The 14,308-nt window shown below is 39.5% G+C and overlaps 1 protein-coding gene across 1 annotated transcript; it reads right to left on the bottom strand.

Annotated features, from left to right (window-relative positions):
- Positions 1–318: 318 nt before the first annotated feature.
- LOC310931966 (translocating chain-associated membrane protein 1-like 1) lies at positions 319–11,019 on the bottom strand. The gene is made up of 11 exons (XM_083895220.1): positions 10,680–11,019; positions 7,892–7,952; positions 7,640–7,758; positions 6,460–6,576; positions 6,321–6,379; positions 5,473–5,557; positions 4,489–4,559; positions 4,300–4,404; positions 3,541–3,684; positions 2,191–2,351; positions 319–1,063 (listed from the first exon to the last, which is right to left on the bottom strand). Exons 1-11 carry the CDS (start codon positions 10,797–10,799, stop codon positions 990–992), a joined length of 1,116 nt encoding a protein of 371 aa, XP_083751346.1. The 5' UTR covers positions 10,800–11,019; the 3' UTR covers positions 319–989.
- Between the last annotated feature and the right edge of the window lie 3,289 nt (positions 11,020–14,308).

Here is a 14,308-nt window from a genome sequence, read left to right as displayed (position 1 = left end):
TAGAAGACTGAAAATGCAGGTTCTTGCTCAAGATTTCCCATCATGCCATTTGTAAAAAAAAGACTGTGCACTGTGTGTGTGTGTGTGTGTGTGTGTGTGTGTGTGTGTGTGTGTGTGTGTGTGTGTGTGTGTGTGTGTGGGAGGGTGGGTGGGTGTGTGTGTGGGTGTGTGTGTGTGGGTGTGTGTGTGTGTGTGTGGCAGAGCGTCACAGGTTACAGAACAGCTTCCTCTCGGCGAGTCAGCGGAACCCAGACAGGCTGAAGTGAAGGAAAACGACAAAAAAAAAAAAAAAAAAAAAAAAGTCAACTAAGTGCCTCAATCCGCTCGAATATTGGATGTCAAAGGCAGAGGTCGTCCGGTAATGGCAGTGTATGATCGAGAAGTTAAGGACGAGCGTCGGTTTTCTGACTACAGCTACGTCAAAATACCAATAACGACGCACGTCTTCGCTCTGCGCCAGGAGCTTAGCAGAATAACGCAGTGCTGTGCTGCAGAGCAAGCCGGGCTTTATTTTGGGCAACGAGCCAGTTGTCTGTTCTGTGAAGGTCCAAAGTAAAACATTAACACGTTATATTAAGACGCCCAAAAGTCAAAACTCACTGTTTTTTTTTTAAGGTACTGTGATATTAACGGATTTGACTGTCAAAATACCCGACGAGTGATCGTGTTTTTTTTGTGTGTTTTTTTTACACAAAAGGACACTTTGAAGAGTCTAAGTCGATCCTGTTAAAGCATCAAAACCATTTCTGCACTGCCGCCATCCCATCACGCAGAGAACCCAAATCAGGAATAAATATTTCAAGCGGCCCAGCTAACACTTAGGGTTACACAACCCCCAGAAAAGGGACGAAACAGGTGTAGGTATGTAAGGTTTCTTAGTGTGCGCTGAAACATTTGCTTTTTGGAGAAACGGTAGCGAAAAACATTTTGAAGTTGTGTAAAAGACGTGAATGTCACATTGTCAGAACTCCCTCACTCGGGCTGTTTTTCTATGAAGCTTTGGCTTTTCTGGGCCGCGGTGACGTCTTCTCCTCAGACTTCACGACTCCATTGGCAGAACCTCCTGCCCAGAGAAAATATCCACGGTTAAGTCAAATATACTGGACAGAAAAAACAGAATCACATTGAATTTGTTATATTTTGGGATCAAGAGCTTTGGCTCACTTCCTGATAAGTGACTGATCCTCTCTGTCGTTTTTGCATACGCCACACAACAATGAGATGTTTTTTTTGTTTGTTTTTTTAACCAGACGATGTCAGTAAAATTATGGAGCGACTTTTAACTGGGGGTGAAAACATCAAGAAAAATAACCCCAGGTTATACTAATCCCATGCGAATAGACCAGCACTAAATATGTGCGCAAATATTCCGTAGTTTTCTGCGGATTTTCAAGCACGGATCAAGGGGGGGTATGTTGATGTGTGACTTTACTTGTGGTAGCATGACAACAACCCCCCTCGTAACCCCCCGTTGCCCCTCGACGACCTGGGTTACTGGGTAAGGTGCCCTGTCTGTTGGGATTACCCGCCATGAGAGTGCTCTGAACTGGTCGTAGCAGCCGTTCCACGACTGGGCTCCGGAAAATGGCTCCTAGGACAGACGGAGTGATTTACCCCCGATTTACCCCTCTCAACTGTGGTATTTTTACTGAGATTTCTTATCCAGTACAAATTGGCCATTAATATTTCAGATATCCTGGGGTAAAATTACATTACTCCACCTCTCCATATAAAAGTAATCCCGTCTTAATATGGCTTTCATCAATACATGACAAAACAGATCAAATCAAGCTACTACTACAAGCATATCTCGAGTAAGACCACAGCGGGACTCGAGCTGGCCCGGGCGCTCTGCACATGCATCAGTTAGTTCCCACCTCCAGCTAATACCCGCAGACGAAAGAAGAATCTGCTAAACAGAGGAATGAATGACAACTGTGATAAAATCACGGGCGAAACTCAGGCTGGTACATTTTTGAGATCAACAAAGAGACAAATCTTAAGCTCTATCAGCTCTCTGTTAAGTTAATGAATGGCTAAGGAAAAGCCACATGCTAAACCAGATGCTAATAAGCTGGAAGGCCACGCTTGCCTCCAATAAACTGACCCCCCGTGTGTATACTAGGACAAGGACAAGGAGTTGTGCGTGGAAATATCACGGAGCAGTTCCTACAGCGTCTGAATACTGACCTCTTGTCGGTTCTTTCTTGTGAGGCTTGCTTTTGGGGCTGACCGTCTTCCTCTTTGAGGCCAGGTTTTGGCTGTGCTCCCTCCACTTTTTCAACTGGAAGTTAATGAATTTCCACATCATCCAGGCCTGTGTGAGGCAGATAGCTGCCAAACAAGTCATCCTGGGCAGGAGGGGAAACCAAAACGGACATATTCGAGTATAATTATCAACTGTATTCTCATTGTGTTTTTTGTAGGTAGGCATACTTAACTTTACAGTTTGACAGTTTAAATCGAATAAACCAGTTTAATCATTAATGGGTGAAATTATTGTTTCTGGTTTTTTTAAATATTTTTTATGGCCTTTTTGTATACATCTGCATTTGCGATAAATCTCTCTTCATATCTTAACCTATCATTTACGGTAAACAGTAACATTGTGACTGTATCTTACGCTCATGACCGTCTATTTTCTGTAAAAACGCTGCATTTCAGGCTCCTGGAGGCTTTAAAAGCAACACACTGTAGGATTTCAACCTTCAAAAAGTATGTTTTATAGGTAATAAAAGGCAGGTTGAAAACACACACGGCACTATTGTTCTTTTGTGGGTTTTTTTTTTTTTTGGGAGGGGGGGTCGTTTTTTGTTTGTCTTGAAAAACATAATCATATTTCTGTGAAATGCTATAACATAGGCTACAAAATGCACATTACCACAACATACTGTATGTACATACTGTAACAGTACTAACAAACAATATCGTTTACCAACTGTAGGGGGACCCAGAGAGCAGTTCAGTACTTTTTGTTACTTTAAGGCAATTCTCCTTCACATTTTCATGGATTTGTATATTAATATTTGTAATATGTTTAATAGTGATTGGAGAATATAGAAAAAAAAATCCTGTTCAACTCACCAACATACAGTCCATTATTTCTACACACACAAAAATATTAGGGCTGCAACCAACAATTATTTTCATAAATTATTATATTATTATATATTATATTCATAAATTGTTAATCTGTGTGTCAAGTTATTTTCTTTGGTCCATAAAATGTCCGAAAATTTTGAAAAATGATTACAAAAAAAAAAAAAAAACTGTAAATGATGACTTAAACTCTTCCGTTTGATTTATTTGTTATATAGAGCAAAGAAAGCAGAACATGTGCATTTAAAACATTTAAGAAGCTGAAAAGTCAATGAAATCAATGAATGGAGTATTTGTTTCAGCCCTAACAAATATGTATCCCATCAGTGATGTCTGAACTTTCAGTGATTGCAATCATTTTGGTAAGGACAATCGTGACGGGAAACGTTTATATACTCTTGTGCCTTATGTGTAAATACTAATACAAAGTTTTTATCTTACCGTATGGTGAGCACATTAAAATTTCCATCTGCTAGGGAAAAACCCTGGTTTTCTGTGCGGGGCAACCCGAAGCCAAATGTCAGCACTGAGAGGGTGAGGGTGAGGAGGCGAGCGATGACGAAAAGTAGTGCCCACAGAGTAAAACTGTGAAAGGAAACACATTACATGAGGTAGATCTGGTCAGAAAAGTGCTTCTGTACACAGTAAATATTAAAGTAGACATATTATACCCGATTTCTCCAAGTGAACCTAGCTCTTTTGAGTGCCTGTCTCTTTAAATGCAAATGAGACACAGGAAACTACGTCAGCGTCACTGAGGCTAACAGCAGTTAGCATTTGGAAAAGCCATCATTTGCCGACTCTAGCCGGCACATTGCCGTCATATATAAAATGTAAATCCTCTGAGGCTGAAAGTTTGTGTAGAACTCTGTGCTGCACTGTGCAGACAAGAATAGAACACTTTTTTGACTTCCGCTCTTCCGGATACTATTGCCCTCGCCTGCACTCTCACGTTTTTTTTTAGGGACAAAGCGGAGGTCCACGAGACAACAATTCCAGGAATGTCTCATTGTGACGTAGCAATGAGTGCTTAAGTCAACATCGCATGTTTTATCTCCTGTACTTAGACTGAGGAGGACCACAAAAACATGAGTGAGTCATCTTTTTTCACACTGCCTCCTCATAGGGCCTCCAGGGTCCCAAATATGATTAAAAAGTTGATTTTGCATAATATGTCTCCTTTAAAAACAAAGAGTTTACCCTTTTTGCTTGTTCTCATCACTGAAGTAGAAGAGGCGTGACGCGTGGAACAGGAGCTCCACCAGGTAGTGAGGGACCAGCAACACCAGGCCCAGTCGGTGGAGACTAAACACACAGGAAACAGAATAATGACAATTAGTAAGAGTGCAAAGAAAGTCGCTGGTTTGAAACAAACATTATTCCACTCACTTTAAGACATAGGCACCAGTGATGTGGACGATATAAAGGCAAATGTAGTAGAGCTGGCGGGGAATGTCTTCCTGTAGAGATTTCAAAAAAAAAAAAAAAGGGGAAAAGAAAGTTAGGAAAAAGAAGATTTATAGCTGTAAAAAAGGAAATGAATGACACTTGGACTGAGCCAAACAGAATATACAGTACCTTCTGCATATTTGTTCCTTTCTAAGTGAAAGTTATAAATTAACCACTCACTAACTACTGTACGTTTTATAAACAAAATGAGACCCGCCGTCTTCATTTGACACCATTTTAGTCTGAAACAAGGTGTATACACGGTTAATATTCTGCTAGATCTAGAAAGTAGAACCAACATCAAACGTCTTCTTCCTCTGTACATTTGCATAACCCTGTGTCGATCCCTCACAGAGACTTGTGAAAGCACCAGCAGGGATTGCCTGTGGTTAGATGGGAAAATAACTGACACCACAGCATAGGTTTAGACTGCAGACACTTTGCACAACATCTGTTTACGACAATTTATTTTAATAAAATCTGTTATTATACATTGTTTTTTTTAGTTCTAAAAGACGCAAGAGACATATGTAATTTCTGCCACTTGTAATCTCTCAGTCAAAACAATAACAAAAGACCTGCTGTGACGATGTCCGGGAGCATCATGAGCTTTGGCTCACTTCATGATAAGTGAATGATCCTCTCTGTCTTTTTTTGCATATGCCACACAACAATGAGATGGTTTGCACAGCACCTGCTAAGAGGATGACGTCATTAAAAGGCAATGAATGAAACTGTTACCTTCAATCGAAATATGGATGTCTACGGATTTCAAGAGTGATTTTTGCTAATGTAAATACATGCAAGTCGTCGAAGAGGTAAAACGGGCCATCTAATAGCTATAGGACCCCTCTTTTCCATGAAGGAAGTTGCTGCTCTGTGAACACAGGAAAACCTGGATTGTTTTTAAACAGATTCTCTTACCTTCCGTACTTTTTGGAAGTACAGCTCAGGAAGCGCATGGAGCCAATAGGCAATTTGGCAAATGTAGAAGAACTTGACCTGAAAACTAGACGAGAGGACAGAGAAGAGGTTGTGCAGAGAAAAAGAGTCCAGGTGTTATTTTAAACGTGATCACGGGGTCACCATCAATATGCAGGAGTTTGTGTTGTTCTGCTGTACTGTTCTGTAACTGATGAATATACAGCGACATGCACGACAAATGAGCGAGAGAAGTGAGGGGAAACTCAGGCAGAATCTAGAGTGTCAAAACAAAACCTCAATTTGAAACGGTGCAATCAGAAAATCGAAAAAGGCTGAAATTTGGAACATACACTACCGTTCAAAAGTTTGAGGTCACTTAGAAATGTCCTTATTTTGGAAGGAAAATCACTAGTTTCTCAATGAATATAACATTAAATGAATTAGAAAAACACTCTATACATTGTTATGTAAACGACTATTCTAGCTGCAAACTGGTTTTTAATGGAATATGTACATAGGTGTATAGAGGCCCATTTCCACTGTTCTCATGGTACATTGTGTTTGCTAATCGCGTTAGAAGGCTATTGGATGATTAGAAAACCCTTGTGCAATGATGTTAGCACAGCTGGAAACAGTTTTGCTGGTTCTTTGACGAAAGGGCAAAATGATTATTTGAAATAAAAATCATTGTTTATAATCTTGTCAATGTCTTGACTATATTTTCTATTCATTTGGCAACTCTTTTGATGAATAAAAGTGTGACTTTATGGACTTAATGGAAATCACGAACAAAATTGTGTAGGTGACGCCAAACTTTTGAGCAGTAGTGTATACACAACTTTACTTACACCATGTGAGTGTGTGGGTAACCCTCCCATAAGAAAGTAGGATTTGTTGCAAAGTCCTCCTGTCAGAGAAAAGAAGACACGCTGCGTGAGATAGAGCCTTAGAAACAGCAGGACTGAGACGATGCGTTGGCGTTCGTACCGCTGTCAGGATGCTGCAGCCCCAGATGAAGGAGAACAGATAGAACACTGCGAGTTGTCCCGACTCGTTGAACTTGCTGTGCTTGGTTTTTGACAGATGCAACCTCCTGTTCATTTTCTGAAATTCAACAAGAGTAGTACAGACAAAGAGATGGAAGTGTTGTTCGTTTTGTTTCCTCCTTTATGGACCACTGAAAGTAAGGAATCGGTAGCTTCAAACACACAGAGTGTGTTTGTGTCCAATATGTGGTTAAACTGTGTCCAAAATGGTGAAAATGTTGCTTCTCTACATGTTTGTTAAGTAGGTGGTTTGATATTGGAGCATCTTCGTTTATATTCTGAAATAAAAAGAGTGTTGTCTTTCCAATTCCTGCATTTTGGACCCCACTAAAGCGTGTGTGTGCGCGTGAGGACGCAGATGAATATGAGTCTTCTTTATTAAAATATGACTAATAACATTAGGACGAAAAGAGATTATCTTATCATTTTACAGATCCCATATCAAGTCATAAAAACCTGTAAAAATACCACAGTCTCGCAGATTTGTCCATTACTTCTATTTTACAACCATGCAAAAATCGGCAATCTATATAAATTTAACCAAATCATACTTAGCTTATATCCCCCCCAGAACTGAGTGCTATTGACAAATATTTAATGGGTGCACTAGTGGCAGCAGGAAAAAAGGCCCTAACTAAAAGATGGATGTTGCGCGACTGGACCTAGATGTGACAATAGATATATATACTATGGAAAAGGTCACTTTTTCTCTCAACTTAAAGCTTCATAAAACAATGGGAAAAATTTGTACAATTGAAAATCAGACCTTTAAGACCAGATTTTGTCAAGCTGAAGGAACGTCCACTTTTCTTTTTTCGGGGTTTCCCAATGCATCTCAGTGATGTGAACACAACTGAATGATGCCAAACTGCTACAGACATTTCAATTTATTTCTATTCTCTTTATATTTTATGCATTTACCTTTTACCTCTATACCCCTCTGGAAGTAAACATTTAAAGTTGTATGTTTGTTTCTTGTTTTGGACCAAATGGACATGCTGCTTGATGCATGATGCTTAAAAGGAGATGCACAAGGTGACCAGTTAAAAAATATGGAGTTTCTTATTCACTTACGCCATGTTTATACGTATCAAGTGTTAACAGGTATGATGGATACTCACGTCCAGAATATATTCTTGTATCAAGGCATGAAGAATGACCGCAATGAGCAGATAGAAGAACACGGTGGCCACGTCTTTAGGGCCGTACTGGTAAAGGTTTACAGGCTCGCTCCTCTCATCTGCATGAAAATGAAGAACAACGTTAAAACCGTAAAGAATGGAAAGAGGGGGCTCAAGAGGATGAAGAAGTGATAAATGACAGGCTTTTATTTTGAAAATGAAAAACACTGCACCTGCTAAATGTTGACTTACCAAGAACTTGCGTTACGTTGTACTGGACTGTGATGAACATGATGGCAAACTTTGCTGTGACCTGGAAAAGAAAGTGAAGAATCGGGATTAAGTTTTTATATAGTACTCAAACTGAGTTTTTTCTGTAGTAAAAAAACATGTGCGTACTTTATGCGTGCATATTCATCATTTTAGTATTAAGCTGACACGGCATAATTTAATGTAAATAAACTATGCATGTTCTGAAATCACCAATTTAACATTACTGGGGTCTGGAAACCTTCAGAAATTGCCTGATGGATTCTCCGACAAATCTCTAAAAAGCAGAATATTTGAAGTCGACTCCCTCTGCTACGATGAATATCACTGGCTACATATAAACAGACATAAATAATACAACTACTGTCCTTATTTGGCAAAATACTTTATTAATTATTTCGATTATGATGTTTGTAAGAGTGAGCAACGGAATATTTTGTCGATATTCCCCATCTACACATTCCAGACAAGGGGTGACCCAAAATACTAATATGGATATATGTTGTTTTAATGTCAAATATAAATATTCTTCCTCCCAATTTCATGAACGAAAATTCGTGAACGATTGTAATCGCAAAGCACAGGTGAAGGACAGTAAGTGGGATAACGGAAGAGAGTGGTTCTTTCAGATTTTCTTATTTGCCGAGGCAGATAATCATGATGTATTGTATTGATTGTCTCGCAATATAGAGAAATGCTATCGGACTGCCACGGATCGTGTATCATAGCACAACTTAGAAGCACTTGTTAAAGAGATGTTTATCGTCATATCCGACTTCATATTTATCCGACTCCTTGTGTTGATCGATGAAAAGGTGGCCGTACCAAAGCGAGGACGCGACGCATTGTGGAATCCGATCAGATCGTTGACATCGTAATCAAATCAACCGTAAGAGCAGTAAAGATCGGAATACTTCAGATCTTCCAAATGAAACATTTTGGAGAGCACCATCCCTGAGGTTTGAGGGAACCCTTTCACATAACTAGCGAGACAGATCTACATTTGTACCACTTGAACAGAAATATCACGCCTAATGCCATGGTTCGCAAACTGTGGTACATGTACCACCAAGTGGTCCATGAACCTCCTCTGGTGGTACTCATTTTGACCGTGTCCCCTAAAAACAATTTCTAATTTCCTGTTAATTTCGGTTACACATCAGAGCATAAATTTAGTGCGATATATCATTTAGTATGGCTTTTGAGGGACGTTATAAAACCTGGACAATATTGAAAAAGCTGCCGTGTTTTTTAATTCAACCAATATTCATAGAATTATTCTCAACTGGAAATCACAGCTGTATTCAAGACCATACTGAAAATGACATTTAATGCAAAATTGAACCGTTTTAAATCTCTTAAAGGTGCATTACGTAATAAATCTAAAGCAACTGTCCATAAAATCCTCCTAATATGTCAAAGAGACTCAGGAATAATGTTCATATAACAAACTGAACTCACCAACAACAACAGTACAGCCACAATATTTGCATTAAAAAATATATTTTGCAGACTGCAAATCATGTTTATGTTTTGAAATCATGTTTTGGCATGTGGCGCCACCTACCGCCGTCTACCAATCATTGCAGTCAGTAGAGCCTCAGCTGCCGAGCAACCACGGGCTGCCAGTAAGGTCAGAAAACGAAACCTAAAAGACCTCTGTATTTTGAATTTGAATGTAGTAACCGTGTTTGGCCACATTCTTACATATGGCACCTTTAATCCAATCCACTTTATTTATAAAGCACGAGTTTAAACAAACAAACTGTTTCCAAAGTGCTGCACAATAGGTAAAACAGAGATAAAAAATAAAAACAGAAATAAAATAGAGTGACACAACAAAACAAATACAGTCACATATAATCAACACCATGGTTCTCAAACTGTGGTACTTGGGAGGAAGATCAGAAATACTGTTCTACTCTATGTATACCAGGGCATGTGATGGGAGTCCAAGTGAGGAATTTTGACTGGAGTGTGTAGAAGAAAAAAAAAATAGTAATAGATTAAACAATAATAACTTGAGCCACCTTATTTCTCACTCCATCTTCATCTAATTTCACTATACCAGTGTGTGAAGTATGTGTGAGGAAGAGGAGGATGAGAGAGCAAATGATCTTATTGGGTGCCTCCTGTGAAAAGACTGGAGCTGACTTTGCTTGACCTATTTACACCACCGTATATTAATAATTGTGTTACTTTAAGAGCTGAATATTTTCTCAGGTGATATTTCATATGAAAAAAGTTTGAGAACCACTAGCTCAGTACAATATATGCATCCTTTAATCATAGCTGGGGTTGACTCAGTGTCAGGATGAGAGAGCTTCATCTATGAGCATCTCTCTCCTCACAGACGAACCGTTTAGACTGTGGTGCTTGTGTTTAGGTGGAGAACAGGTTAGTTAGTGGAGAGCTATCTGGTTTCATTCAAACGTGACTAGTCGCTAGAAGAAGAAGAGACAAGCGACTGTTGATGATATGTGTAGCAGACAAGCAGCACAGTGTCACCGCTTCTTTTTTATGACTAACGACCAGATACAGATGCACGTTTAAACATGGAGGCAGTAGGTTTATTAGCCGACTGGCAAAGTGACCGGTCAGTTGAGCCTGTGGGCCTCCTCACCATCTTCTTTGGCAATCAGTGAGACACATGAGACGGGAAGGAGAGAGGGATAGAGAGAGGGAGAAGCTAGTGCCCTGCCCCTGGAGATCTGCTGTCATGTTAGCTAACGACAGCTATCAGCTAACATCAGTGGGCTAACGACAGTACCTCAAACATCAGGCCGAGGAGGATAATCATGGCCAAACACGAGACCATGTCGGCGTGATTCTGGATCACAAACTCGTGGCTCAGCACCGGCGGGCTCTTGTTCTTCTTGCGGAAACCCATGGCTCACCGACACGGCTCTCCCTTGTCTGTGTCGCGGGGTTGTTTGGAGCTAGCTTCTGGTGGCAGGATGATGCTAGCGCTGCTCCGCTGGGTCAGTAGTGTCGCTCCAACGGCCGCCCGTAAGCATAGGTAAACCGCTGCTCGCGTGCTTAAGAGCTGTCATGTAGACACAAGCGCACAGGATAGAACACAAACCACCGCCTGCACTACACCCACTTTTCGCTGCTATCTGTAAAGTCAGATGACGGGGCCCTCCCACTTCAAACAACTATAACCCCCATTCACGAACCGCCCAGCGCCGTTGACGTAGAAGGAGAACCCAGGTCTGTGGTGCCTTCACGGACTTCGTGTAAATAATTCAGCAGTGGCGTGCGCAGACATTTGGAAAGGCAGGGGCGAATATTGAAAAGTATGTTTAAGGTAGATATGTCTTAAAGTGCGACATGGGGCCATGTGTACCTCTATGTGGACTTCCACACATTATTGTTTAATTAGGGTGAATTCCAATTCCTTGCTTAACCCTCAATCTTAACCCTCAATCTCAAAAATGTGAGATGTTCCAAAACCACCCTTGGGAGCAAGGGCTGCCCAGAATGCACTGAGTGTTTTGACAGAACAAAGATGGCGCCGAAAGCAGCGAAACGAGTACGCTACAAATTAAGTATTTTCTTTGTTAATAGAGATATAACAATTATGAAAACCATTGTATTATCTTAGTTTGTTGCGTAACATTTATTTTATGATACTTTTGTCAATAGCTGGCCAGTGCGGACAATCGATCGTTTGCTATGGTTTACTTTTCAATAAGCCGTGTTGTGTGGTAACTGTCAGCTGAATATGTCCGTGGTTGTGGTATTTGTATGACTATCAGCTTATAACTAACTGACAACCTAATAACTTGACTGACAAACGGATCATAATAAATAATCGTGACGTAAATGTGTTCTTCTTCTTCTTTTTTGGAGTTAACAGACTGGACGCAGCTTTCGCGTTATTCTGCCCCCCACAGTCTGAAGACGTATCTGCATTTAAGGGGTGTCCCAATAAGTGACAAAATAAGCCTCAACACTTGGTTTGAGCTTGAGGGTTAAGATAGGAACTGGAATTGGCCCTTAATTTCTATCACAGAGATGGGCACTGGATATCATTTCCTCTAATGATATGTGGGCGAAGTAGGGAACTTCATAACAGCACCCCCATTTTGATTGGCAGGGCACCCATAGGTGAATGTCAATAAGAAAAAACAAAACAAATATGGAATATTTATTGCGGAAAATCAGTATCAGCAGAGCAAAGTACAGTGGCCTTGAAGACCAACACACTGCAACATTACCGATGGAGGATGATCTGCCTCCATCTTGCCATATCCCCTCTGCCCTCCTCTATTCCACCAACTGTCCTTCTTCACAACATCCATGAACCTTCTCTGTCATCTTCCTCTTCTCCTCCAGCACCATCATCAACATCCTTTGTCCAGTACAATCACTATAATCCCTCCTCTGCACTCGACCAAACCATCTGAACTTTGCCAGTTTGTTTATTATCCAACTAATGCTGTTCCTCTTATATACTTATTTCTAATCTTGTGGAGAATCTCAGCATCTTCAGCTCCCCCTCCTGTCTTGCAGACATTCTCTCTCATTTTCCTTCATTCTTCAGCTCCTCAAAGTAATCAATAATATATAGTGGCAAGTAATTTGATTAACTTGTAGTAAATAAAACACACTCACAAATAATACATTATGCTATAAAAATATACACAGACAATAGGGCAGCCATTGAGTTGAAGGAAATCGCGTGTTCGTTGATGTGTCGCTAAACACAAATGCCGCGATATCACCCTCGCGGTCACGGTTCAAATCCCGTGTCGGCCCGATCGTCGAGGTATCACCGTCGCGGTTCAAATCCCGTGTCTGCCCGAACTTATTCAATCGCAAACTACATGTAAATAGATGGTTACGGTATTAATTAACCAGTTTTTGCTTGTAAACATTTCAGTATTTATTTGGTTTATCGTAATGACTGTTATCATTATATTAAAACATGTATAAGCTTACTAACATTGTGTGCTGTATGTTGACATTAAAATATTTAGTTTAGCACAATTATTGACTATTACCGGTAATATAAAAGGTAAAAGGTTACCATTTTCTTTTTATGTAAGCCTTACTTACCATTATGATTAAGCAATATATTCATTAAGACACATTAAATTTGTGCATGGGACTAATAAAGGATTTTATATTATGATGTGCATCGTATTTGAATGATAAACAAAACTTAATGTACAAAGTCATTTTAATACAAATTTAATACAAACAAATAAAGACAGTAATAAAATCAGTAAATAAAAAAATGAGTGAGCATTCTAATAAATATATACACATGTAAGCAATAATGCAACTCCAGTGAAATGGTCAATACAAGAGAACAGCTTAAAGCAATATACATTAATATATACTGTACATATAAAACAGACCACCTTATATATATATACATATATATACATGTTTATATATACACACACTGGTAGCGATACGCAATCTGATTGGCTCTCACGCGAGAGCAGCTCGACAGACGGGTGACAGCTCTGGATTCGACTGAAACACAATATAGTATATTTTTTTGCCACTAGGGGGCAGTATGAGATAGACAGGGGATAAACCACCTCACTCGTTTAAGCGAGCGCTCAGTAAATTGTGGTACACATATACATTCGACGCCTATGTGTATTATGTACTATTCAACCCATGTCTATGATTTATACGCATTATATATATCATGTTATGCACATACGTATAAATTATATATATGAAAGTGGATAATAGGATTACTCGCTTGGGAGCAGCACGCCCGGCTAGCTCAGTCGGTAGAGCATGAGACTCTTAATCTCAGGGTCGTGGGTTCGAGCCCCACGTTGGGCGGATCCCTTTTTTTTTCTGCAGCCGCTGTCTATAAATCACTGTACATGTAATGTCCTTAACCACGGATCTATATCTGCGAACATTTTCTTTTATTCAACACATATCTATCTATCTATCTATCTATCTATCTATCTATCTATCTATCTATCTATCTATCTATCTATCTATCTATCCATCCATCCATCCATCCATCCATCCATCTATCTATCTATCTATCTATCTATCTATCTATCTATCTATCTATCTATCTATCTATCTATCTATCTATCTATCTATCTATCTATCTATCTATCTATCTATCTATCTATATATACTGTATATGTACAGTGACACACACATCCCATGAAAATACAGTTGATTAAATACTTTGCACCTTTTCAACCCTGTGGTGTTGCTTGTTTTTATAAGCTATGTATTGCAAGTGCTACTCGAAATAGAAGAAAACTGTGTTGTTGCTGTGGGCTGTATGTATATACATATATATATGTGTGTGTATATATATATATATATATAGTCACTGGAAATTATATATTTTATTATTTATTTATTATATAAATCATGGAGTTTTCTTGATTATGAATCTCT

Source organism: Microchirus variegatus (assembly GCF_963457635.1).
Source record: "Microchirus variegatus genome assembly, chromosome: 9".
NCBI classification, from domain to species: Eukaryota; Metazoa; Chordata; class Actinopteri; order Pleuronectiformes; family Soleidae; genus Microchirus; species Microchirus variegatus.
Note: the sequence above shows the minus strand (reverse complement) of the source record. Positions and strands in the feature narration are given on the sequence as shown.

What these genes read in the sequence shown, in the direction of transcription:
- LOC310931966 (XM_083895220.1), bottom strand. Translation starts at nt 10,799, where the DNA reads ATGGGTTTCCGCAAGAAGAACAAGAGCCCGCCGGTGCTGAGCCACGAG. An exon ending in TCCTCGGCCTGATGTTTGAG is followed by an intron (nt 7,953 to 10,679) that starts GTACTGTCGTTA and finishes TTTCTTTTCCAG; the next exon opens with GTCACAGCAAAGTTTGCCAT. An exon ending in TTTAATGTGCTCACCATACG is followed by an intron (nt 2,352 to 3,540) that starts GTAAGATAAAAA and finishes CCTCCTGCCCAG; the next exon opens with GATGACTTGTTTGGCAGCTA.